General features: G+C 29.5%; 3 protein-coding genes across 4 annotated transcripts; 1 reads left to right on the top strand and 2 right to left on the bottom strand.

Moving 5' to 3' along the window:
* Positions 1-168: 168 nt before the first annotated feature.
* Positions 169-22439, bottom strand: Bm3072 (the record flags this gene model as incomplete). 2 transcript variants are annotated; one of them, XM_043079108.1, is made up of 20 exons in its annotated part: positions 169-330; positions 595-760; positions 1096-1201; positions 1278-1383; positions 1620-1825; positions 2029-2215; positions 2307-2390; positions 5296-5452; positions 9802-9880; positions 10681-10877; positions 11185-11368; positions 11437-11581; positions 11877-12037; positions 12496-12615; positions 12765-12860; positions 13025-13167; positions 13260-13365; positions 13608-13763; positions 13967-14044; positions 22244-22439. In XM_043079108.1, the coding sequence occupies 20 exons, from the start codon at positions 22437-22439 to the stop codon at positions 169-171; spliced, it is 2835 nt and encodes a 944-aa protein (XP_042935042.1). The 2 variants fall into 2 exon arrangements, with proteins under 2 accessions (XP_042935042.1, XP_001900832.2); XM_001900797.2 differs by lacking the exon at positions 22244-22439 and adding an exon at positions 14280-14427.
* A 1944-nt stretch (positions 22440-24383) lies between these two features.
* Bm17531 (Uncharacterized protein) lies at positions 24384-25597 on the bottom strand (the record flags this gene model as incomplete). Its single annotated transcript, XM_043079107.1, has 3 exons — positions 24384-24466; positions 24705-24716; positions 25507-25597. 3 exons carry the CDS (start codon positions 25595-25597, stop codon positions 24384-24386), a joined length of 186 nt encoding a protein of 61 aa, XP_042935041.1.
* A 1352-nt stretch (positions 25598-26949) lies between these two features.
* On the top strand, positions 26950-27239 carry Bm17530 (Uncharacterized protein; the record flags this gene model as incomplete). The annotated part of the gene is made up of 2 exons (XM_043079106.1): positions 26950-27078; positions 27222-27239. The coding sequence occupies 2 exons, from the start codon at positions 26950-26952 to the stop codon at positions 27237-27239; spliced, it is 147 nt and encodes a 48-aa protein (XP_042935040.1).
* Between the last annotated feature and the right edge of the window lie 740 nt (positions 27240-27979).

Here is a 27979-nt window from a genome sequence, read left to right as displayed (position 1 = left end):
ATAAAATTCGATAACTTATGAGCATTTCAGGTACACAAACAAAAATAAATAATGGAATGTATGCTGTGATGAGTAATGTAATACAATTAGAAGAGTAAAAAATGATTGCAAGACGACCTGTGGACAAATCATGGTTTATGAAATTTCAGATAATTAATACAACCCTCATTAACTCTTAAACAAGCGATGCCACATGCAGATTGGCAAGCCAGTCTTCCGGATCATTTGTAACCAATGAGCACATCCGGCTCCTGGGCACATCGGTCCAATCACACAATGTCCAATTGGAATCGGTCCACGACTACAATCAGCCGGATCAGTATCAAACATCTGTAAAGGAATGCATCATGATACAATTAATATAATTTCAACGATCTGAAGGTTTGTAACATGAATTTTAAGCAAATGGTATACAATCTGTCCTATCAGTGATTCTATAATGATATCCTATCAGTGACTATCAGCAATTAGATGTAAACAATTGACTTTTGACTTCTAATTCGTTTCGAAGTCAAAAGTTGAAGTAATGATAATTTTTTAGTCAGCAATTGTTGAAATCGTATATTCGTCCTTTTTCTTTAAAAAAAAACGCACTTCGATGACGATATGACACCTATCAAGCATTTGTGGAGTGACGTGAAACAAGAAGGATTCGGAAAAAATGGCATCTGTCCGTCGTATTATGAGCGTCGTCGCATTAGAACAATCAGCTGATAAGGATGACAACGGGGGACTCGATGCAGGTGGTTTTTGTCGTGCACTAAATTAGAAATTTGATCAATGCATAAATTAATGATAATTTTATCAGTCAGCAACTGTTGAAATTATACTTTAGAATTTTGCACGAAAACAAAAACTATTAAAATTATATCACTAATAGATTAGCAAATCATAACATAAAGTATTATTGATCTATTAGCATGAAAAATTGTCAAATTATCAAGCTATCGTAAGTATATGTCAGATCAGATAATTTGCAAAATGTAAGATTCTCAATTATTTCAAATTGATATTCTAACAATTAAAGTTCATGTGTACATCTGAGTTGCATTTGTGCAACACACTAATAAAACTGAAATGATCAATGTTTCCTACCAATCAGTGGTGAGACATCTACTACAAACAGGTGTTGGTGTCACTGTTGTTTGTTTTTGCTCCAACAAACGACGTTTGTCGAACAACATTACTCGGGCAAACGGTTCTGAAGCAAATTCACCTATCAGCATTTAAGAAGCTAATCTTAAATTTGAAATTTAAGAAATATCAATGTGACTTACTATTATTGAAAGGTAATAGTTTAGCCTTTTTGACAGTAGCTGTCACGAATTGGACATTTGGCGCATATGTTAGGATGGTTAGCACTTCTGTTTCATATTTTGTACCCTAAAAAAATTGTTTTTTTTTTTTGCAGATCTGTAATTAGGGAAATGGAAGAAGCGTTTCTAAAGAGTTCAATCAACAGAAACGGTTAATAGAGACAAAGAGGGAAGTCAGTTAGAGTGAAACATAGTAAACTTTATTTAATCTTTCCATCTTTTTTGCAATTTCTTTCTCATAAATTTGAAATAAAAAAAAAAAAACTTCAATTAACTTAAAGAATAAACAGGTTGGAAAGATACAGGGGTAGTATCAGCACAAGAGAGCGACAAATCGATTTCATCCGCTTTATTACTTCTTGCTAACAGTTCTGGTAAAGTTTCCGGTTCTGTTTGAAAAATTCGTTCCTCAAATTCGCAATCAAACAAATTCCGTGGTGTATTTTCTTCATTTGACAAGAATTTGGTTAAAGCATCCTTATGTGGCGCCAGTTTTTCACCCTTTAACTCTGCAACGCATTAGAATTGTAAAGAAAAACTTGAATTTTTGGAATTGCAAAATTGTGGTAACAGCGTTGAATTATAATGACAACCTGCATATTGTCATCAACCAACTTTGATATCAATGAAAAAGAATATTTCAATTGAGCAACATGTATAAATCATTAAAAGTGAGAAAAATTTTGCAGTTAATTAGATGATGACACACAACCTCCATGCTTATCACCCCATTCTCGAAATTCATGTCTGGCTGCCCGTCCATATCGATGTGTCCCGAGCTTCAGTTCAGTGTTAGCACGGTTAGCACGAGCTGCAGGTGCAGCCTGGTTCTTCCCTGCTTTGATCATTGATTTCGGAGCCCACGATGCTGACTGGTCAGCGCCAGCCTGCGAAGGTGGCTGAAATTCATTCCAGGTGGAACACTTGCAGCACAACTTACTTGCATTTGCACCTCAAATACTGAAGATAACTTAAAACGGATGAACGAACCAATTTGTGTAATTGTACAGCGTAGTGTGGCCGATTGTTCAATGACTGATACTCGAAGAAATGTTTTGCTAAGAAATTCATTCCCTGAAAATTGGACAAAGCAGTTAGTCATTCAACTGGCTCGTCACTTTCCTCATTACATTTCTTTACTTGTGAACACTTTTGTGACAATAAAGTATCACTTGCTACTATTCTCATCGTCTGTTATTAATCTTAATTATTGTTTATTTATTTATTTATTATTATTATTATTAAATATTATTATTATTTCTACCTTTGTAATGTTCATTGCATAAATCTGTTGGGATAAAATTGGTCAAAGGGGAATCTTTTAATGATTGAAATTAAATTTTAATCATAAGAGGACAACTGTTTCTACAGAGAGCTAATATCATATTTCCGGTTACTACTGCAAAGTGCTCCATTTTCTTCAGAAACGGAACTAAAAAGGAAATATACAATGATTCAATCATGCAGATAGCATAAGATATGATAAATATTCAACAAGTTTACTTTCGAAACAACCCTGTAAGGCGCATGAAATAAGCTAAATAGATGTCATAGGTCAACAGCCCGTCATTCAGCATCAAAAATGGCATCTGCGAAGAAGTTAATAATGATCAGATCAAGATCTCATTTTAATTTTTCGGTATTTTGGCTCGAATTTTTTTTATGAATAAAATACAATGTGATTTCATGTAATGAAAAATGATTGGGTTTAAATAATGATTTAATTAGTAGTGAAGGAAATTTTTTACTAAAGATTTAAGCAATCGCTTCAGCAAGTAAGAATTCATCCTACATTCTAAATCAAAAGTTAAGCAATTTGTTCTATCGAATTTCCAATGCTATCGTAGCGACGAATTTATTAACACATCCGAATAATCGTTTATTATGAGCTTATTCGATCCATCTTATCAAGCTATGAAAAGATCTCTCATGTAATTTGCAGTTTGCAGAGTTTGCGGTATAAATGCTATTAGTGCCTTAAAATAACGATCCACAATGTGCCATAAAATCGATAGAATCAATAATATAGCTCAAATGTAAAGGTTTGTTAAATTCAAAGGAAATCCAAAAAAAAGAAAAAGAAGAGGAAAGACGGATGAAGAAACATAAAAGTCATTTATCGGATGATAAGCTAAATTACGAAGAAAAGTTAGATGTTAACTGATCCGTAATTAATTAATTAATTCGACTATTTTTGCCCGCTTGAGAGTTTGCTGACCTTTCATTAAAGAAAATACAGCATTGCAAGCGTCATTTTTTTTTTCTTTTTTTGAGTATTAAATTTGAACTTATTTTCTAAACCCATATTTCATGAGTTAGAAGTATTAGATGCACTGCAGCCAAACTCAATAAGATGAATGTATGTCATGTTTAGTGTCCTAGTGATGTACATATACCCCAGCAATGCCTCGATGACATCCATCTGATGAAGGATTTATTCCCACCAAATGTTGTAAAGGAAGGACAAATGCAAACAGTTTTAGATAGAAACAAAAATAAGCTTCAATCTCAGCTTGGCATGATATTCATGCTTTAAGTGATACTTTTAGCTAATTTAAAGAGGTATTAAACGACACTTCTAAATGAAAGTATCACTCACGGGTAGTACCGTTCCCACGTCTTACTTAAGTTAATCCTTAAAAGTGTATAAATTGAACTAACAAGAATGTCTGAATAATTTTAAACAAAAATTCTAGTGGAGATAATATGCTGGGGAACAATATGCTCACCTTAGTTCGTAATAATTGTGAAGTAAAATTGCCACTATCATACTTCAGAAAAAAAAAAGACGGACAGCAAATGATTTCTTAAAAGTTTACTCCTATTTTTCACATTCAATTTCTAATCCAAAATTTAATCACTTCAATAAAATTTGATTTACTCTAATCATGAAAGATTCCAGATAATACATCCTGCTTATCTTAATTTGTCATGGTGGTCGAAAATAAAAAAAAAAAATACGTTGCTCTTATTCAAACAACTTTCTAGTTGCCTCCATAATTAAATTGTACGGAATAGGAATATTTTCCGATTTAATATTATTTCATAGCAAAGAAAACGGCTTCCAAAATTCCGATATTCAGACAAGTATTAAAAAAGATTTTCAAAAAGTGCTAAAAGAGAGAGCAACATAAAGTAAAATTAGGAATTTCAAAATTTATATACTATTAAAATTAAATTTTCACAAGTAAAATTCATAGAATGTAACGATCTAATACAAGAATTTAATGAGTTTTACCTATTTAAATTCAAGTAATCTGCAAAAATTTATTAAATAATAAAATATTTAATCTGTTATTTTATTTAACGGTCTGAAATTTATCAAAAATGAAATGAAACAAAAAGTTACTAAAGATTAGATAAGAAAACTAAACAATTCTATTCGTTCAATTCATTATTTTCGTGTATTAACTAAAAAATGATTATGAATTGAATATTCTTATATCTTCCATAGTAGTTTGCCTTGCAGTTTTTTTTTTCCTATTTCTGTTTCTTCGTTAATCAGCAAGCAATGTCTTGTCCTAATGATATTAATGATATTGACTTCAGTGGAATTATTTTCAAATTTTTTTTTAAAATTAGTTTGATTTTTTTCTTTTTTCTGTTTACAATTAAGTCTTTTCTGAAATTATTGAAGCATTGACAAATTCACAATAATGGCAATAATTAGACTTTATCCAACAAAGAAATAGATATGAAAATGGAACAAGCAATTTGAATGTGGACTGAAAAAGATTTGATTTTCTAATTTTCAATATTCCAAAGTGTGACTTATTTCAAATAGTCTGTGATGATCGTTTAAAAAAATGAATATCATTAAGTTAAGGAAATGCTCTAAATATTAGGCACTTCTCATAATTGTTTGCTTCTTTTTTGGATAATTTCATAACAAATATGGCTCTTGAACTGAATAGCAAATTTAAAGAAAGAATCGTTCAAAAAATTAATAAAAAATAAAATAAAATGTAGACTTGATCACCTGATACGTGAAAAAAGTTGCATCATGAGTACTGCTATCAAGTGTAAGGCCATTAAGATAAGAGCTAAGCTGATCGCTAATATGAACTAAACTCAGATCGGTTTGCGTTACAATTCCAACTTTGTTATTTCGTTGTCGTTCCACAGATGACGATGCACTGAAAGATAATTGAAAAATGAATGGTGAAGATAAATGTTCGAATTTAACCCTAAAAACACTATCTAAAAAGTTGTAGCATTATTTTTTTTTCTAGTTGTATTTTTTGAATTTAGATCAGATTATTGATTTGTCAATCTAGCCCCTTTTCTTTTTTTTTTTTTTTTTCTCTTTTTTGCAATTTTTAATTTTAAATAAGAAAATAATTTCTTTCTAGTATGCTCATTTTTTCTTTTTTCAAAATTTCTACTTTTCTTTTGGACCAAAAAAGTATATTATATTGTTCTAAACTTGTATAAACTTTAAAGTCTTTTTGACGCAAATGATTTAGATGAAACTTTTGTTTTATAGCCAAATATTTATATTTTAAAATGAAATGAAATCATGCACACTGATAAACATTACTAAATTTGCATTAGGAAGAGTGTAAAGAGCAATAGAATCGGCTGTTGCATTAAAAATAACACTAATGATTCAAAGCAATGCGAAGAAGTATCATTCGTGATCTATTGAAGGAATTTAAAAAGCTCGCCGATGTCAATTAAATATTGTTATAAATTCGAATTAATGCAACATATTTCACATGTTTGTGAGCAAATTTGATGCAAAATATTAGCCATGGATTTGCCCATATTTAGAAGATTTGTTATTTGAGCTTTAGATAATTACAAAGAAATTTGTTTATCAGAAATACTTTAGTCATATAATTAATTATTTGTGCTAAACCATTGTCTGACTAGAAAAAGTACATCGTAGTAGCGATTTATACAATCGATACTGTTAAAATATCTCTAAAATTTATTAAAAAAGAATGCATGAAACACTAAAAAATAATCAGATAGATAAAATTCTGATTCATTTCAAAAAGTTATATTTCAAAAGAACTAAATAACTTTCATTATGATCGCTATTAAAATTACTCAGTTAATGACGTTAAAACTGTAATTACTACTGCTACTTCACTATCTGTAAAAAAGTTTTTCGATCTCTTATGTGTTATATGGATTCATATTGAAATTTTGTTTCATCAAAGAAAAAACTTTTAAATTTATCAAAACCTGTCGACTTCGATTTTTTTTTTTTTTAATTGAAAATTTGAATATAATAAGATCTGAACACACCTGCTTGCCAAGTGTAATTTTATCTTAATGAAACTTTCACTTTTCTCGAAATATTGATATATGATACTGATATCATCTCTCTTTGAAACTTATCCAAGTTGGTATTGTGACGTATTAATTTCAGACATGGCAATCTTCAAAAATTTAATACTCCTTGCATTTAATGTAGGAAATAATTGAAGGAATCGTGAAAACCTATAATGACCAAAGGCCATATTTCATAGCTTTATTTGTTTACAAAACTATTATTATAGCATTTTGTTAATGTTTTAGCAATTTTTCTATTTTTGAAATTATAATAATAGTTATTATTTTGCCAAAAATAATAGTTAAAAAATATGGTTAGCTTGAAACTTCTATCTTCCTTAACTATCTTTCTTTTCTTGAGCTCATTCTTTATTTCAAATGACATTTGGAAAAGTTGTTTAACAAAATTCGTATCAATAAGTTGGAAGTAACAAGTAGTAAGCTTCTGATGTCAAACGGAAAAGACAGAAAGAGAAAAGTTCTTTTTGACGGATTTCTTTCAGTCAATTTAAATTGGATCTAAACGATGTTTCTTATGTTTCTGACTGCTTCATGAATAAAAATTTGAATTAAAGTGACATTACTTGCTAATTTCATGTTTAAATTCCTACCTAACAGTGCTGATGCAAACTTTTTATTTTATATTAAAAATAACCTTAAGTAAAAAAAAGTTTTATTATTATTATTCTCACACATTAATTATTTATAGCATTGGTGAGTATTACTGAAATGCTTTTCCTGCAATTTCTTGTCATTCAGGAAATGGCAGATAAAATAATGGCTGTTTGTGGTTTTTATCTAAGAATCTTTGAGAGATGCCTCTTATAAAACTAATAACAACAGTGATGAAGGAGAAAATCCCGCCTTACGTCTTCAATAAACCGATTAGTAGTCTCATTGAAAGAGACCGGAAAGGATGCGACCAGCGAGCTAAACTTTCTTTTCACGTGATGAATAATAATATAGGAAGTGATTAAGTTTGAAGGAGAGAGCAAAGTTAGAAGGATTGACGAAGTGAAATAGACTAACGATAAACTGCAGAAAAAATAAATTAAGTTTGACAGCACATGATTTAACTGCATCTACTGCTAACAGAGTTAAAAAGGAGAAAGAAAAGTGAAGATGAAAAAGAAAGAATGAAAGTTTCAATGCCAAATAGAAAGAATAAGTATTGAAATAATTCCCAAAGCTTTTTCATAATTGAATAAATACAGAAATTTTCAAAGTTATTCGTATCAAAATGATCACTCTTATCCTTGTTTATCTTAGCAAAATTTATTCAATAAAACAATTATTCGTCAGAGGAACAGACTAAACTTTGTCTATTTATCCATCTATGGTCTCAGCAACTAAAGTCATATCTTGTCGAGAATAAACGAATGAATGCCACATGGATATACCAATGGGAATAAATTAATTTTTGCTGTATTTTGGTGCCACTATGTAAGTCAATGTTTTAATATTAAGCGAATTGTTTCTCTAAACTGATATCATTAGAAAATAGGAAATTAAATGTTGAAATTTGAGTAATGCTGTAAAACAAACATTCCCTTTACAATTTAAAAACATTGAGATGTAAATTTCGGAATCTAGAAAGAATGCAGAAGTGTTAACGCTAGTAAGAGTAGAGTATTTTATAGTTTTGAAGTCTACAATTACATATTCAATCTTTTAAGAAAACATAAAATGTAATTTAATTTATTTAAAATGTTTTCCTGTGGCACAACTGTGTTGCTGCTTCAATTTCTCTACCAACAATTTAAAGCATGATTTGTTAAAAAATAAAAATAAAAAATGACAATGAAATTAGAGAAGATTAAGAAAATATGATAAATATCTCGTGTAATTATATGAGATGTGACAAGGCAAAGGACAATGGAGTGAAATAGCAATCCTTTCAATTTTCTGAGTAGCATTAATTTGAATATTTCTTGAAATAGCATTGAAAGTTTGTCGGTCTGCTCAAGACGACCATCAAAATAATCCATTACTCAGAGAATAAAAAAAAATACAGTAATTTAATTTGAGGGAATTCTCATTAACGTTTGGTCTATTTCTCCTTTTTATCTTTACAAGCTATATAATTAAATTTTAGTTGAATTTGCTACGTATTACTCACTCTTCTCATTCTGTTGAAATAGGATGTGTTAAAAAGTTCAAATATATAGAATGTATTTGTTATCTTGACCTATTCCAGGTTGCATAAAGAATACTAATCACTCAACAAAAGTACTATGAAATTATCGTTTTAATAAATGAAACAGTAATTCTTTCTGGATCAATAATATTCAAACACTAATTCTTTAAATCAATAATAGTCAAGAAATCTCGAAAATATCAGAAATTTATGACTAAAATAGAACAAGGTAAGTAAATAATGTTTACAGTGAATTTTTCTGAAATAGTCTTTAAAAAAAAATTCGTATTCAAGTTGAAAAACATACTTAATGTAAGGATAAAATGCGATAAAGCGAATTTCCGTTTTTAGATGTTCGTTTCCACTTTCATTTCCCTTTTCTATCTTCAATTAGGATATAAGCTTTTCTGATATCTTAGACGTTTCTGAATAACACTAACGACAGCACGACTGCATCATGACAGAAAAGGACAAGTATGTAAGAAAGTTAGTATGAATTAATTTAGCAGTTACTAATTAAAGACCAGAAAATACTTCGCATTATTTAGATTTATTTAGTAAGCATAGTTATGAAAAGATGAAGTGCTCATTGATGCAATATTTTTAATATAAATGTGCTGAAAAATAATGGTCAAAAGCCGTTTTTTCTGTCTAAACAATTCTTTATTCACATTGTCATTTTCAGTTATACTAAAATTTTAACATTACTGTCATATTTATCGTGAAATATCTACTGAAAAATTAAGCAAAAATGAAATTTAAATATTTGTTCAAAATGATAAAACAGTGTTATTTTTTTTTTTTTATTCTTTCCTTTAAAATTATTCACCACGTAACAAAGAGCTCTCTTGAGAATTTCTACAAGTTTTTTTTTTCTTTTTTTTTGATAAAATAAAGTCAAAAGATAAGAATCAGTTATAAATTTTAATATTCTTACAAACCTTTAATTTAATTTGTTTTTGCAATGAAACAATATAGAAAATTGGTTGATTTTTTCATTAAAAATGGTTAATTATTTTTCAATAAATAAAAAACAAAAAAAAATTTTAAGAAATAAAACCGCACTGTTCGGTATCTGAACAAGTAATGAGCGATGATAAAGAAGATGATCGACGGCTACCGTCCTTTCCATCGCTTGAGAAGCCTAAAAATTAGTGATAATGATAGATGATGATTGTGCCTGTTATCAACAATTACAGCAATTATAATTGTTAATGTCAGAGATATAATATAAATTTAACATACATTAAATGAATTTTATTATTAATTTATCACACATATATACTTGATGCTTTCATGCGATCAATTTCTGATGACCAAGTGCAAATGGTCAGCAAATTTAGTGATCAGTTCGAATTATGCACTTTTTATTGCATTAATGTTGACCGTTATTGAATTCGTTTCAAGCATTAAGAAGTCATGAACTGCATTGAATAACTCATGAAGGGAGTTGACATATGAAATATTGGAGACAGAAACAGGTCTATGATCAATGAGCTATGTTTGGGTTACTCATGTTAGTTTAAAATTTAGGGAAGACGATAAAGTATTGATACTCCAATTTATTCCTCATAAAAAGGTTGTATGATACTCATAAATTATTACAGCCTTTGAGAAAATTTTACTCTAATTACAGCTGTGCCACCTGCTTCGAGCTATTTTGCAGAATGAATTTTTGATTGAGCACTAAAATAAAACTCTAACCAGCAATTTTCTTCGAAATGCATTTTCTACTGGAATTAATAGAGCAATGAAATTTTCACATGTTTTAAATAAAACCTAAGTTTGAAATAACCCCAAATATCAAAATAAAGATGTCAGAATGGAATTGATGTTTGCAGAAGTATTTAGAAAGGCTATTTTTTACTCATAGTTTGGGAGAATTTTCGTGAACAACTCCTTCCTTTTAGAATCTAACTAGAAAGACACTAATTATTCACTTACTGTATTTTGGTGGCAGGTAATGATCGAGCATTAATGATGATAAATTATCATCATCGTCATCTTCATCATCCGAATAAAAGGAAGGGAGTGAATCGAACTCCGGATAACAGTCCAGTATTTCTTTTCCCGTTTCACTTTGAAAAAAACTTTCCGTGGATAGGCTTCTCTTGTCCTCTTTTTTATCCTCTTGTTTCTTACTAAAACAGTATTAATTATTAATTAATTTGACTATAATAAATTATCGTAAAAGGTAAATATTATAATTATGATCTTTGGGAGGTCTTTAAAGTTGCTTTTAAAGCTTATCTTAGATTCATAATTAAGTTATTTGTATGTGCAAAGTAGCTGTCATGCATATAAATAATGCATACATACATTATGAATTCAAAAATATATTATTTGTACTATTTTATGATTACATTCTTTCGATAATATCTGCTCATTATATATGTGTAATGGACAGAAACAGACTGTGCTTTTTAATTCTTTGATCAAAGCACTTACATTTCTGCAGAAATACGAGACATTGGAGAATTTCTCCCAGACCTTGGTGAAACATATGCAAATTGTTCAGTCACATAACCGTTAGATAACCTCAAATATTGCAGTTTTTTTGTGAATTGCAGATTCCGCTTTTGTTGTTGTTGTTGTGACAAAGAGTTTTCTTCACTGATATTATTTTTTTCACCTTAAATTTTCTAATATTTGTCCAGCATTTTATGATTTCGATAAAATTTCAAGCAAGAAGATATATACCATTTTCAATTAAACTGCAATCTCGATGCAATTTCATCGCATATCTGAATTCATCATTTTCAATGATACATTCTGTTGCTTCACAACTACTACTTTGCAACGATTTTGTTGGAGTGCTGCTAGTTACATTCTCATTGGATCGTTTCTGAAATTCTCTCACTATGATAACAAATGCTGTAACATTGAAAAATGAAATACAAATTGTGCAAATGAATACTCATAGACATAAAAGTTATTTTTAAATACGAAGCTTACGAGAAGCATTGAATAATTCTTTAAAGTAAAAAGATATGAAATGACTCGACATGAGTACATTGGTATATGTGTCGTCAACTGGAACTGTCTCATAAAAAATCTCTTATCAATTACAGATAAACAAACGAATCACTACATAAATTAGTGAGCCGCTGATATGATATCAAACTAATGTAATTATAGACCTTGTCAGTAAGAAATGAATTCTCGAAAACAGGCATTTCACTATTTTCATCTTCCTCGCTATCCACGTCATCTACTAGTACAAATTCTTGACGATTTGAAGCTGCCCGATGACAAATTTCATGACAAATTAGTAGATGTAATCCAAGTTGAGGACAAGATGCTATAATAATCCGAGATTAAACGGTTATTTTGTGTAAACAAATGGTTGAAGAAGAAAACTGAAGAAAAAAAGAAAAATTTTAACGAATTACTGGAATATATTAAATATCTTAGAACGTTCAATAAATCTATTATTTGATTTATTTTAGAGGTAAATGACTGGAATTATTAATTTACTGTTTTACCTGTTACTAAATAATATTTAGTGTAATGAAAAGTAAAATCGGCCTTGAAATTTGAACTCTATCATTCGTAGATAACTGCTGTACCAGAACAAATGCAAAGTGAAAATTTAAACTCCTCAAATTAACATATCTCAGATTACGATAAACAGATCAAAAAACAATGGCAAAACTTGAGCGTACTTGAAAATTTCAAGAAAAGCAGATCCATTTTCAAGTGCGGTCATTTTTCTGAAATCTCAGAAATTTTTGCAGGTGGTTTTTTAATAAAACTTACAGCTTCTTATTAAATTTGGACACTTGTGTTGATCTCCTACTCCTATTCTTGCTTCGGAATGAATTCCCGACGACTGTTCAATTACAGCCACAGTTTCCTGCCGCTCACTACAACGTTCACCTAAATATGCTAAATGGAAAGCAAATTTATATCGCATATTATTTAATTAGCTAATAACTATAAAAGTGACATATGACAAGAAGATCATAACTGTGAAAGGAGATATTTTCAACAGGTAAAGTGATTCGTTTATTACATTCAAAACGAACCAGTCCTATCATCCTGAGATTCCTCATCGGTAACAATTCGTCCTTGACTTTCATGACCGCTATCATTTGTTGACAGTGACTTGCCATGTCGAGTTTCTATAAACAATATAGGAATAAAGAAATATACAAGTGATAGTTTTAGCGAAAACACACTAAATAGTAAACAAATATGGACGATTAGAGTGAAATTTCTGACCAATTAATTTCAAATGAAACATTGACTGATATGTGATTGTATCAGATACTTTCTAGAGTATTACCTTTTGCACTTAAATCAATGGAAGAATAAATAGGATGATCATTTTCATTGCTCTGACAATACTTTGTACATCCGTTACTGGAAATTTGTTCGTCACAAGTTTGACTTCGTTTAGACGAACGCTTCCCAAAAAATGCAAATGTCCTTCAAAAGCAGAAATGGGAATTATGCAAATTTTTGTAGAACAAGAAGCTCAAAAACAATTTCCTATAATTGAATTATGAACAAAGTTATACTTATTCTTTAATTTGATGATAGAAGAACTTCTTCTTGAGTCCTTTGCTTCTAAAGATGGAAATGGTGACGAGTAACTTGACCGATGACCTCGTGCTGCTTCACTGCCTAAATTTCTTCATAAGAGGATGTTACGTCAGTGCATTTTCAAATAGTTTAAATTTTAGATTTTAAATTGCATGGCAACGTTTAAGAAAGGTGTACTGATACTGTTAACTGCCTTATCAGTGCTTCATTACATCACATCAATTACTCATTAATTGTTTGACCACAATGCATCGATTTACACTAAGTGTTAATATTCGACTTAAGGAATAAAGCTACTCATTAGCAAGAGAAATGAAACAAACCTCGATCAGACTGTTGACTGTGACATTCAACCCCGCTATCTGCCAGTAGTCTATTTTGGTATCTTAACGTTTGCAGCAGCGACATTCGTCGACGGCGGTACAGGTATGGATTAGAAGAAGCAACCAGCGTTGGATCAAGATCACTGCATATATCAGCTATAAAAGAAGCATTTTCTTCTTTCAAAATCAAATTAAAATTTATCGAATTCTTCGACTCTTGAGGCCGAACTACGAATTTTTTATTTCAATCACCAGTTTAAAAATCACTTATTTGTTTACTTTTACTTACGACTTTGCTAATTCATCTAGACATACAATAATGGAGAAAATTCATACAACAAAAAGGTCATAAAAGTTACCATTTGAGCTATCTCGTCCGACGGAACTTAATCTCTGTTTGATAGGTACATGCTGAATTACTGGTAAGCAGAATGGTTCTGAAATTAAGAATATAAAAAATATTTCAGTCCGATAAAAAGTCAAATTTTTGAATTAATTTCGTGTTTTAATTGCTGAGGATGAAAAGTACTGAATTGGAAATTAGAGTTACTATCCAAAAACAAATGAACAGAACTAGTCTCATAAAATTGGCCGAAGAATGAAATATTTTACAAATGTCATACAGATTTAGTCTCAATTCTTGTGTCACCATTAACCTAAACTAAGTCTTACCGAAAAGTGATCTGCGTGGTGACTGAGAATGATAAGCTTTTTGCCCCTCTGAAAGAGGCATTAAACTGTGTCGTCGCTGATGTGAGCTTTTGTTGTTTCTATCGACCATCAGTCGATACAGTATATAACCATTTATTATATTCGTCATCACTTTTCCACCTATTGTTTCATTCACCCTACAGTATTCTTTAACTATTAAAATACCGAAATTTAAATGTCAGCAAAAATCGATACGTTAGTAGTACAAGTATTAATTGATAATATTGAAATTATTTCATTTAATTCTACGCTATAAACCAATTTTAAAACTTTCTTTGGATATTTTGTACAGTATAACTAATAAATAAAATGCTGACTTCAAATTCACAATGTATCAAATTTACTGATCGTTTTGTCACTTTAAAAAATCTATGTGAAATTTAAAAAATAACAGCAAAAACGAAAATTAATTCACTTATTTTGGATGAAGAAATAACCACTGAACAGGTAAAAGCAAGATAATGAGTAAGATTTAGTACGAAATTTCTTTCTGTAAACCAATTTTTATCATCATTTCTTTTTATCTTGTCTTGTTGGACTGTCCGAAAACAATTAACTTTCATTTTCTCCAAATAGTAACCATTGAGGTTAAGTATAGTATATTAAATGAAGCTTTTAAATTCCAGTTGAAAGAAAAAAATAAGTAATGAAAGATAAGATTAATTTAAAAAAGTAAGCAGCTGATGTATTTTGCCTCAACTAAGTAAGTACCTGTCATCCAGTGATGCCCCACGGAAGTAAAATAATGCTTTGGATGGAAAGCAAATCTCAAGATGATTTAATAAAACATACGAGCAGATGGTTTTTACTCATGCAGCATTTCATCAAGTTTTTTATTGAAATGCAAATGTACTTCCGTTTGCTCCGTGGATACTTCTACACAAGTGGTCGCGAATTTTTCCCATTTCTTTTCTTATTTTTGAATTAGTTTTATATTAATTTTAAGTTTTATTCATTGATTTCTGTTGTAAAAAAACTTTGTGTTTTTTTATCAAACGAATGATTGGAATTTATTTTAAAGTCAGATAGTTCGACTGTACACTGGAAATGTCCACTAGAGAATGGAAAACTACATAAATAATGGTAAAGATGACAAATCGATCCTTTATGTTTATTAATATTTCCTCTTCTTGAAAGTTGAATTCATAAAAATTTAACGATTGCACTTTTCAGAATTCCGTTTATCAAGAAATGGAGAAAATTCATGATAGAGAATCTGAAATATGAACTGTCTTCTATACTGAAAAGGTTTCCTTTGTTAACCCAGTCTTTAATAAAGTATTCATTCAATAAATGTTTTGTTAAGATGATTTCTTTGTGACTGTACAAAAAGACAATTAAAATGTGCTTGGACAAATGAATCACAGTAAAAAATTTAAAAAAGCTTTTCAAAGAACTTGATATAAATAACAAATGTAAATTAAAATTTGGCAGTTAAATAGTTAAGCTGAATAAATTCTTTTCTTGTTTGAGCACTTCCAACATTTATTACTAATTTTTAAAAGTTGAAACTTAGCATCAAGAAATTTCTGGTCATGTGCAAAGGATTTTCCGACACGATTTACTTGTACTATGAAATATGTTGCAGTGTGCTTTAAAGTAGCAAAGTAGCCTTCCTAATACATTTCTGAATTTGCATGAATCACATTAAGATAACAATTCATTATAATATCTAAAAAGAATTGAACAAAATTAAAAGGCAACTTTTAGGCAAAAAATTAGCTAAAAAGCTACGACAATCTAAAATAAAAATAAACGAAAATATAAAAGAAGGAAATTTAAATAATCGAATATAAGATAGAAATGTCCAAAATGCATAAAGTACAACTTTTTAAATCATATTTTACTTCCTGTTAAAAACCGAATGAAACCTTTAGGGAAATGCGGAATGAAGTCTTCCGGGAAAATATGGAATTAATCTCAGCTAAGTAGTCTTCCTGTACTAACATACAAACAAATTAACTTTATATTTGCTTGTGGTGTAAACTGATGAATTTGTACAAAACGAAATAACATGCAATGTAATATTAGAAATGATTGAATCTAAGTAAGTAATAAATTGGATTTGAACAGAACAAATTCGTTGATTAGAGAAGTAAACAATAAATTCCTATTTTAGGGAATAAATATAACCGATGTTCAAGTGATTATGAAAGTTTCTAATTTCCGGAAAATATTTTGAATAGAACAAGAATTGATTTGCTCTAAAATATTTCAAGAATTACTATGACCAGTTAATATTTGAATGTTACATTACCATTTAGCATAAAATGATGGGTCCGAAACTGACTGAGTAACGCTTTCATTATTGCAGCAATTCGCTACTCTTCCGTCCGGCAAAGTAATTCATATTAGCTAATGGCAGATCCATAAATAACTTCCAGGATAGATTCGCCAGGCTTTATATGAACCTACGGAAATACCGTAATATTACCGAAAATAGAAAGTGGTATATTAGCTATGAAATAAGAATGCTAAATTTGAAATGAATATAATTCATAGAGCGAAAAAATTTTTGGAATTGAGAAATGTGATGCATCAATTAGACGGAGCAGAAATGAGGAACGATAAAAGAAACCTCAAATAAATGGTTAGTCACACTATGATGCACTGAAATTGAAATTTAATATCGATATGTGCTTACTCAAATAATCAAAAAGTTACTAAATTGAATTGATTAAACAAGACAGCATTGTGTTTTCTTGCAAAAGACATTCATTTTTTGTTGTTTAAATGCGTGCAACAAAAATATAATTTCATTTCTGTTAAGCAAACATAATTTAAAATGACTTCACTTCCATTTCCAGTTTGCATGAAAATTTTTTAATTCAAAGAATTCAAAAATAAATGGCATTCCTTTTTTTCTTCTTGAGAAAATAACAAGGTTGGTAAGCTTTTTTCCCTTCTTTCCTCTCGATAAAATTGCTCACACTCAAAATATTATATATATTACAAAGTGAATTCATATTGAAATATTTTACAATATGAGTTAGATGCTAAAGCATTGGACCATCTTTCTTTGTAAGCCATTAAAAAGATGTCGCAAAATGTTAACTTTATTCCATCAAATTTTTAAAATAAACTTGATAAATAGCTTAAATAATTGACAAATAAAAAAAAGCCATTCCAGTTCATTCAACAAAGAATTTTTCATGCAAATTAACTTTTTTGTTTCGTTATTGAGTTTTCCTTTTTTGATCAATAAAAAAAAGTAAATAATGGAAATGGAAATTTATTCTTTTATGATCAAATTTATTCATTGTTTTTCCTCAACAAATACTAAAAAACATTTTAATGTTACGAATAGCTTAGAAGCAATTGATATTTCAACTAATTTCATTAATTACTACCTTTCTTAACTGACAAACGAAGAAAATCCCAAAAGTGCAGAAGGAATAGGAGAGCTATCTTGGATGAACATGTGACAAGCATCACTAAAACAAACTATGTATCTGGTAATGTTAAATCTCAGTAGTTAAAATTCATTAATATGGAAGAAATGAAATCTAATTTCCTTAAAACTTTTTTTTTTTTTTCACTCTATACTTGTCTTTCATCTCATTAATACTCCAAGTGGATATATAACTTTTAGGAAAATGGTAGCTTTCACCTACTCATTACATTCAATAATTCATCGATTTAAAGAACTACTTGGCTCTCTGTTAAGCCAAATTATTCCATATTTAGATGTATAACACATTTTTCTTGAAGTCATATTTTCCAGGAAATTAAATCTTGCAATGACATACCAAAAACTAGGAAAGCTCATTACCATTAAAATTGCCCCAACATTCACTTTGATGCTGCAGATATTGTGATTGCATATCGAAATTAACTATCCGATCTCTATTTGCTACTTTAATGAATTACTAAATATGAAAGTAATAAAAAGGAAATATTTTGCAAAATTCTGAAAGTGATCAGCACAAATGTCCAATTAAAAGTTATTCTTTTTTCTGATAAAAGAGAAAAAATAATTTTGGCAGAGCAAATAATGAGTTATTTCATAAAAAATCTTTTGAAGAAATTAAAATTACTGAAAGTAAAATAAAAGTGACTATAAAGTACGCATATATATTACATAACTAAATATTGGCGTCATTGCAGCATTTACTGATGAGAAAGTACAGCGAGCAATTTAAAATACCTTTTATTACACATAAACGAGGCTGTCTATAACAACTTCTTCATTAAAATGAATTTATCAAATTAGTAATCAAATAGACAGTCTTACTGAATACGGATGGGATAATATCCCTGATACTAAATTATAAATTTAAACATTTAAATATTAACGAATTCAATCCTTCATTAGTAAATTTTATTTGAAAAGGATGGGAAGAATCAAGGATAGTTCTATGAGTTTGAATTAGTTTCTATACTTTTACTGATACCACTTATCCTTCATTTTCATTGAAAATCATTTGTTACAATATATCGCTTTCTTTCCTTGTCTATACTATTAACAATGAACAGTATTACTTTCTTATGTTTCAGAATAGTAAAAACTTTTTCGTTCTGCTTGAAACAGTGCTAATAATAGGCCACAACAGGTCACCTTGCAATTACTAATTAAATAGTCCTGCTAGAATCTAATTTTTATAAGCATATCAGAATTGTTTCAGAGATTTGAAAAACTGCAGCAAGAATATCAGATGCATTACTTTCTGTTGTTGCGCAATAAAAAACAAAGACAAAGAATGCTTATTTGAATAAAATAAGACAATTCCTTCTATTCTATTTGTTGCTGAATGAAATGATAAATTATAATTGAGAGAAACTATCAAGAAAGAAACTGTCACATTTCAATTTATTTTTGTTATATTGTCCACACATCTCTCACAAGTTAGCATCAAATTACAAAAAGATATTTCCAGTTTGTTAATTCTCTCCTAAATGAGTGTAACAAAAGTAAAATGATTGTAATAAAGTTAGCGATAAATGAACTAACTCCTCCATCACTCTTTGGTAAACACTAAAATCACTAAGATTAGAATTCAAATAACATTGATTAAAGTGACCGCGAATTTTACTGAATTCATCATTTCACATTAAAGGATGGCATCTTTTATCACATAGACTATTTTTCAAAACCCATTTTAAATCATCCGAAATTTCAGATTCTTCAAATGTAACAGAGGATTATAGAAATAGGAAAGGAAGAAATTAAATTTGAAACATTTTGTTTTTTATCTGTCAAAGTAATTTCCTCCCAAAGATTTTCAACAAAAAGATAGAATAAAAAAGAATGACTTTTGCATACAGAGCAGATTATTTGATAAATTAAATAAAATCCAAAGGGAAAGGAAGGAATGTCAACCATATTAATGTTAAATGCTAGTTCAAATTTTGCATGAGAATTTGATCAGTTCATTTGTTTTTCTCCTGTTAATATTTAAATTTACGTATTTGCAACTTGAAAGATAGAAGACAGATATGAGAGAGGAAAATGAGTGTATGAGAAGACGAAGCAAAAATGTTGCTCATAATCGAAGTAAAGTGCCTGAAGGCTCGCCTGCACTTTAGGCCACATATCAAAGTAACAGTGTAGTTGCTTCCTTTTAACAATGAAATGCAATTTTCACATTGTTCAAGCAGACTGCTAAATTTAATGGACAACTCGTTTGATGCGACATTTGTTATTAGATATTTGGCTCTCTTCCGCCTTTCTTTGCCATAAATTGGCCCAATAAAGAAATATTCTTGGAAAGGTATTAAAAGTGCATGTATGAATGCTTCAGAGATTTGAACTTCTCAAATTTTTTGCCATTTCATTCATCTCTTCATTTCCATTCATTTCCTTCTGCTATTTCCATTCAGTACAAAATAAGGAAATGAATTTTCCAAGTAAATGCAAAATTCTAAAGAAGTTATTATCATCCATAGGAAAAATATGGAAAAACCAAATTTTAAAAATGCCCTCAAACAACTTCCGAAATTATTTAAATCATGTCGTATACTGTATTTGTAAATGAATAAATAACGTTAGCAAGATTAAACTTTTTTTTGATAAATTATTTATTAGTTTTGACAATTTAGCTTCTAGCTTTTTTTACTGAAGTTTTTTTTTTTTTTTTTTTTTTTTTGTTACTCATGTCTTTTCTGTATTCAAAAACCTTGGATGAAGCAATTAGCAAAATAGCAATAAAAACAATTTATAAAAGGTTGACAAATTTCGGTGAAATTAAACGTTTTTGACATTCATTCGAGGTAACGATGAAACAAATTTAGATTAAAACCATTTTTTAACTTAGTTTAAAATAAGGAAAAGAACTGAATAACATATTTGCAGGCATATGTTCTGGGAATATTACAGATTTAATTCCTAAGAAAATAATACTGAAAAGAATCTATTTGAAATAGACGACAAAATCTAAAAATTATTTTAATTGCCTTCCTCGAAACCTTTCACTTCTTTGTCTACTACTGTAATGAAATGAATTTCTCTCTAAACAAGAATGTCGAGTCTTTTTTTAAAGAAATAATTTGCATATCTAACTATGCTAAAGATTCAGTTTAGTTCCTCGATATAGCATTACTTTTTTATTTAAGTCGGATGACAACTTTAAAAAGTATAATTTCTGCAAACGATTCATCAATAGAAGCTTAAATTTTGACTTGAATGTTTCAAAAACCAACTACAGAATTAAATTTTTATGTTATGAAAGATGAAGTTTGTCCCATTGCTTTGTCACTGTAATAAGTTTGCTTGCGATAATATCTCAAAAAAGAAGTTAAGTTTCAGTTTTATTCTCTTTTTTACGTTTTTCATAACATAAAAAAATTGTAGTATTTGAAGTTTCTAGAAGTATATGGGATAAAAAGAACAATTAATATCAAAAAAGCATTAAAAGTAAAATTTGACTAAGTTTGTTTTAAGATCAGAGTGTAATTAAAATCTTCTTAAATACTAATAGAATATGATTACATCAAATAGAAAAGAAGGATTAGTGTATTCTTGCTGAAACATAAGATAAACATTAAATTTTTTCAGTCGTAAAAGTAAAATCACAGAAGAATCTGTAATTGATTAATTCAAGATAGTAATCAAAGAGATAACAATAATTCTCAATCAAAAGACTTTGTTTTGAAATTTCACTGAACTTTGTAAGTATTCACTACGACGACATTTCTGTAATTTTCCTTTTATAGATTTCTTTCTAAAAAATTGTGAAATGAGACTAACCACTTATAAGAATGCAGTAGGATTATGAAGATTACCATGAAACATACAAAAAAAAAAAAAAAAATACTAGTAAAATTGATAGGATGCAAAATTATATATCGCAGCAAGAATTTCCCGCTCCTCTTTCATAAATTGAAGAATCCAGTTGCCCTTAATTAGCTAAACACCTAATTACTTCTCTCAGTGTCACAGCAAAGACGGTAAAATTCATTAAAATTTTCAGAGATAAAATCATATTAATGAAAATATGAGCCATTTTCGAAATTTCTTTAAAGCGAATTACTAAATTAACTCTTTCTTTGTTGTTTATTTGATTAGTTCTGTAGAAAAATGTAATAATTTCATTTGCTTATTTATTTAAAGTTACTAGTAGAACTGCAAAAGGTCAGCTAAGGTCATGTAGCACAGTAATCCATAGGTTAGCGAATTAATGAGGTTAGGAAGCAGCAACTGAACCAATTGGTTTAAAAGTCAGCAAAGCTTTTGAGTGTACAATACAAGGTATTCTAAACCTTCTCTTATTTGCTTAGTAATTAATTCCTTTCAAAGACAGCTTTGACATGTGATATTCGGGTTATGTAGTAATTTGAATTAGATGAATGAAATAAAAGTGAAAGTGAAGACTTCTGACACAATAAATTTTTGATCGTTGTCAAGAATCGAAGGGAAAAATTTTAAGATTGTTTGTTCCTTGCCATTGTACGGACATAAATCAACTATAATACAAAATAAAACAAACCGAAGCGTCTACGTCGTGCGCTATTAGTCTTCCAAAATACAGCAGGTGCTGAACCAAGTGAACTGGTCACCGTTGAGGTTGGTACCATTTGGTTAGGATGTGTTCTGTGGAAATGGAAATAGTTGGTCATTTCCATATGACTTGAGCTTGGCTTAACGAAGAGAGGTTCGAGACGTTTATCACGTTTTGTCCACATTGTTTTGTTTGTTACGAACGGATCTACAAATGTTGCAAATCCGGCAAAACAGAACGCCAGCTTGACAATTGCTGCTTATTGAGTCGTCCAAGAAGCGACAATACTATGATTAGCAGTGATAGCAATAATAGTAATGTCTGGGACATGTATTGATGCCAAGTTTCGTTGATCGTTGAATTAATTTCTCAATTTTGATGTAATTTGTAGCTTTTTGTTGGAAATTATTGCATTGATGCGAGAAAGAGCTAAAATATTTGAGAGAAATTTAGCATATATACGTGTCAAAGTTTAACAATTGATAGTAATCAGTGAACGAAGCACGCAAAATTGAGGAAAAATAATAGAAGAGTAAAATTTGAATGAAATGCGCTTAAAATATGATACTTTAAAAGAGTTAAGGTAATAATATTCTCTTTTCATGCTTTCTATTGAAATTTTTATGAAAGATAGAAAATTGCACGACTTTAATGCATGCTTATGAATCAGAATTGCTTTAGTGCAATTTCCAAAAGAAAATTAAAGTAGAAATTGAATTCAAATCAGAATGAAGCATTTGAATAAAACTATTGTGCGAATACACATATACAACCTATTTAGCAGCAATTATTTAACTAAAAAGAGATGAGTAAAGAATAAATGTTCGGATGGATGGTTGAAATAGAAGTGTTTCCGAAGGCAGAATACATTTCTGTTCAAGAAGAGAAATACAGTAATTTTACAGAAAGCACTTGTTGACTGAATTCTCTATTTCAATTTTATTTTTATAAAAAGAAAATTGCTAGCCAAATGTTCAAGAATTATAAGATTTATTGCCTTGTAAAGTTTGGTTAGAATAGACAACATTTATTTGAAAGACGTAAAAATAACTGCAGCAAATTAGAAATAAATTAAAAATGTAAAATTTAAAGAGAAAAATATTTACAAAGTAAAATGCTAGACCAAAGCTCAAATTAGCAGTATTATTTAAAACAATCATAATTGGTGATGTTTTTTCTTGACAGAATGAATCTTTTTGCAACATCGGAAAGTCTCAAATATTAAACCAAGCGACAGGGATTCTCTAACACTACGAAACTAATTTGATCATATATATTGCCCCTATTAAAATGGGAGAAATAGAACTGGAAATAAGTAGAAAAAAGAGAAAGTTTGAATTTTGTTCAAAGTTTGAGAAATAAATGATCGGAAAATAGTTTAAATATTTGAAATAGTTCAGTTGTTTGATTTAATAACTTAAATTATGGTTTCTAGGGAAAATAAAGTCGATATTACTATTAGCAGTAATTCAGCAGAATGTACTCCATCATTAGTCATATAAAACATTGTCACACCTTTACACAAACAATAAAAATACCAATCATTTTTCATTTTCAAAATTATATTGGTAGCTAATAGCAATAAACTGTCAACATTTATAAGTTTATCAAGTATAAGCTAATAACTAGCAATAAAAATCGATTAAAAGTCGATATTTTCTTCTGAAAGGAAAGCATTGTCCCACGTGGTGAGAAATTTGATAAGTTTCTAAGAAAAGCAAGCATAAATGACATCTAATCATAATAGCGATTAAAGAATATTAAAAATATGGCAGGATATATTTTCAAATTTGCAGAAAACGCAAAACATATTATTACACATTAGGCGGCTTAAATCAAATATCGCAAAGCATTAAAGGTGCAATTAGCAACGAATTAATCAAGCGATAAATTAATTAAAACATTTAGTCGAAGAAATAATCAAGATTTTCTCTAGTTTATGCATATAAGTGAGTCATAACATTTAATAATGTAAAGAAACTTTTTAACTGGATTAATTAGGTCTGTGAGATATGGTAAAGAAGACCAACCCTTCCACTTACAAAACTTAAACAAAAAGTTCAATCATAATTTGACTTATAAAGACCACAATTGCTGTGATCAGTCTTTTTAGATTCTTATCCACTGATCATTTTCCATCTCGCAAAAGCTGCTTAGCTGTATATGACAACGATTTTTTGCAGATGCAGATGACACATGTTATTTGATGTCCTAAAATGTCACTCACAGTCAGTTTTCTTTTCAAGTATTGATATCTAAAATATCCGAATAATTTCTACTAATTTCTCTTATGATTCTTGATTTTTCGATGAATCTCGACATTGATCATCCATTGATCTTGCTGTCACTTAAAGTTTTTATCATTTTAGTGTTATCCAGTCGAGATAAGAAAAAATTGTCAATTAGCAAATTTACAAGATAATAATATATCATGGAAACTTTTCCTTACTTGTTTGTTTGTCTGAAGCGTTAGAGCAAAATCAACTTTGATCCTTGGAGTGGAATAATTCAATTAAGGTAATTTGGCATAAAGTGCATCCACTTTCATTTCTCTAAAAGCATTAGTCAACAACTTTGTGTTTTTCAATTTTTGATGTCTAAAAAGTCAAAATTAATGGTTCCATGAAAATACCGCACAAATTCTGCGAAAAACTTGAGCAAAAGAAAAAGAAAAAAATGATATTTTCTGTTTATTGATATTTTAACTCGACTTGGCTTAAACTGTACTTGTCTGGCTTAGTTTCTAGAGAAGAATTGGGCCAAAGAATTAGTTAGTGAGGGAATGATGCTGCTGCTATAGCTACTACTGCATTGGTGATAATAGTGCTGATAAAATTGACAGTCTTTAGCTAATGCATAACTCATGCGAATGGAATGTGAAATGAGGACTTATTACTTTAAGTTCTATTCTTCATGAAAATGAAAAAAGCGTATGACAAATTGCATTTAATTTTCTCTACTAATATGCAAATTTATGGGATTTTTCACTATATGAATTTCCCATATAAATTCAAATGAAAAAATAACTAAGTATAAATATATAAAAGTTACTATTACTTACAATTACTTAAAATGAATCAACATACGCAGAAAGCTTTCAAATAAATTGAATATTAATGTGAACAGTGTTCTATTTATGTTAAAAATATAAGATAAACAAAATATGAAACTACGCCAATTTCTACGAATTCAAACTGTTCCCTTCTGAGTTGTGGCTAGAACATCCGTATCAGATTTTATAACTCGATTACCTAAAATAAGTAGTGGAAGCAGAAAGCCCAATTTCTTCGGAATTTCAACCTGCTCGATTTTACTGTAAAAAAAAATGATAGCTCCTTTCATGAAATCTGATACCTTAAAGTATTGTTTACCACTAAGAATAATCGTAAACTTTAAGACGGAATAAATCTTTGATGAAAATATCTTCGATCCCATCGAACATACCTAAAACTTTTCTGAAAACACACTTTTATCACAATTTCGTAGTTTTAAATATGTCAATTAATCAGAAAGGAATAATTTCTGAATGACTTACATCGTTGAAATGTTCATAAAAATTATTAAGAGCAAGTCAATCTGTTTAGTAAATTCGGAGTGTCAATGAATACTTATTTTTGTGACAATAATTCATCAGTAATACGTTATTTCTATTTCTTGAATACATCATTAATACTAATTATTTTTTAGATTTGGTAAGTAATAAACAGGAATGAAAAGAATAATCAACGAAAGTTCGATGTTATTCATAAAATAAAACGAGAAAGAAAGAGAAAGGAAAAAGGATAAAATGGGAAAAAAACATTAAACAGGAAAACTTTTATTGAAATATAATTGTTGTGTTGTTATTGTTATCTAGAAGAGAATCTCTTGTTATATAAAACTTTTGCTTAGTGTATAAATAAGAACTGAGAGTTTACCGAAACATAACTCCAGTTATCATCTTCCCCAAAAGCTTCTTCCCAGATAAGTGAAAAAAAAACTCTAAGTTTGATTTGTTTATGTAGAATTGGTCAGCTTATTGATGAAACTATTTTTCAAGTAGCTAAAGCAATTTTTAAAGATTTTTTTTTTTAATTTCAAGAAGAGAATTAGAACAAAAATAGATATATTAATGCATGTGGAAGTTTGCGCATATTTTTCGCTCATTGAATACTCACAAGACATAAAATACTCTGAAATAAAAAAAAAAAGGAAACAGTTGTGGTAAGAAGAAGAGTAGAGGATAGCTGAAGGAGATCAAGGAAACAAAATTTTCAAATCAAAATAAATTGTGGCTTATTTTGTCATCAAGAATTATGTGTAATTCAGGATGTTGATGTTGATGAGTTCCTTTGATTGGAAAAATGGCTCATTCGGTTATCTGATATTGTCAAAAAGGATTATTGTTAATAGGTTACCCATAAACACCTGAAAATTCGAAAAGAGAAAGAAAAATAACTAGCAAAATGAGAATGTAAAAAAAAAAATGAAAGTGAAATTTTTATTCTTTTTGACGGATACGGGCGCAAATATCTTCTGAGTACATGATTTGAATGTAACAAAAAATGCTAAATTAAATACGTCATATGATGATATCTTAAAATAGTGTAGCAAACAAGCAAAAGAACGAATTTCGGAAGTAGTTGTAATGTAGGATTTCGATGATTACCGGACCGGAAGTTTAAAGATAAGTCTGAGGTCAGATACGATTGACGATGTTTACTGCCAAAGTTAGCAGACAGATTGAAACGATGGCAAAAATTGGTGCAATGCAGCTGTCGAATAGGCTACATTTTAGCCTAAACAAAATTAATGGACAGTCGATTAATGGACAATCTCTTTGGGTACTACATCTCTTTCCCTGTTACCTGCTATCAGTGATACATACTTTATCAAGCAATAATGATAAGCATAACTCCAACTTGAAATACCTTTGATCCTAATGAGAGGTCATATACGCTTAACTGTTACTGAATTATTAAATTAGGTTATGATAAGGGTATGAGTCAATGCCAGGAATTAAGAATTATGTCCAATATTTACGTTATTTTGCTAATTGTTTACAAACACAAATGATGACGCAAGGTTGTATATGTGAATTAAATTTGTTAGCTAACAGATATACTGCACTAATGAATACATACTTGTAGGTTAAGCCAAGATTGAGCAACAAAAAGCCAAGAAATCGGACATTTTAGCTGTGAGTTTGGGTAAGTTTAGGTCCGATTAATGTGTTAGTCTTTTGATGGTGAAATGAGCAGATAGTTTTTGAGAGAGGAACGGAGGAAGGATGAATAGTTGGTAGGAGAAGGAATGAAAATATTGCAAACATACTGGTACTGATAGATCTCCTTGTGACAGTAAGAAGAGCAAATCGGTAGCAGTAGAGATTTTGGGGAAAAAGTGGAATTAAAAGTCAAAACCGAAACTGATTAAGACCAATAGAGAGAGAAGCAAAATGATATCAAGAAGGTAAGGAGAGGTAAAATAAGCAAAAATGATAGAGAAAGTGTCCCTCTCTCTCTTCTTCTCTCTCTCTCTCTCTGTTGATGGAACAGTGACTTTGAAATTGCCATATGTTTTGCAAAATGGGAAAGTGTTTCTGCATCTATCCACAAAGAGTAACAGCAATGTCCGCTCTATAAGCTTCTTTTGGAGAATGGCAGTAGGTTGCTTAGACAAACGCGCACGAAAGAAAGAATAGAATGAATCAGTGAAGAGTCGCACTTCCTTCAAAACGATCAA

This window comes from Brugia malayi (genome assembly GCF_000002995.4).
Source record: "Brugia malayi strain FR3 genome assembly, contig: Bm_v4_Chr2_contig_001, whole genome shotgun sequence".
NCBI classification, from domain to species: Eukaryota; Metazoa; Nematoda; class Chromadorea; order Rhabditida; family Onchocercidae; genus Brugia; species Brugia malayi.
Note: the sequence above shows the minus strand (reverse complement) of the source record. Positions and strands in the feature narration are given on the sequence as shown.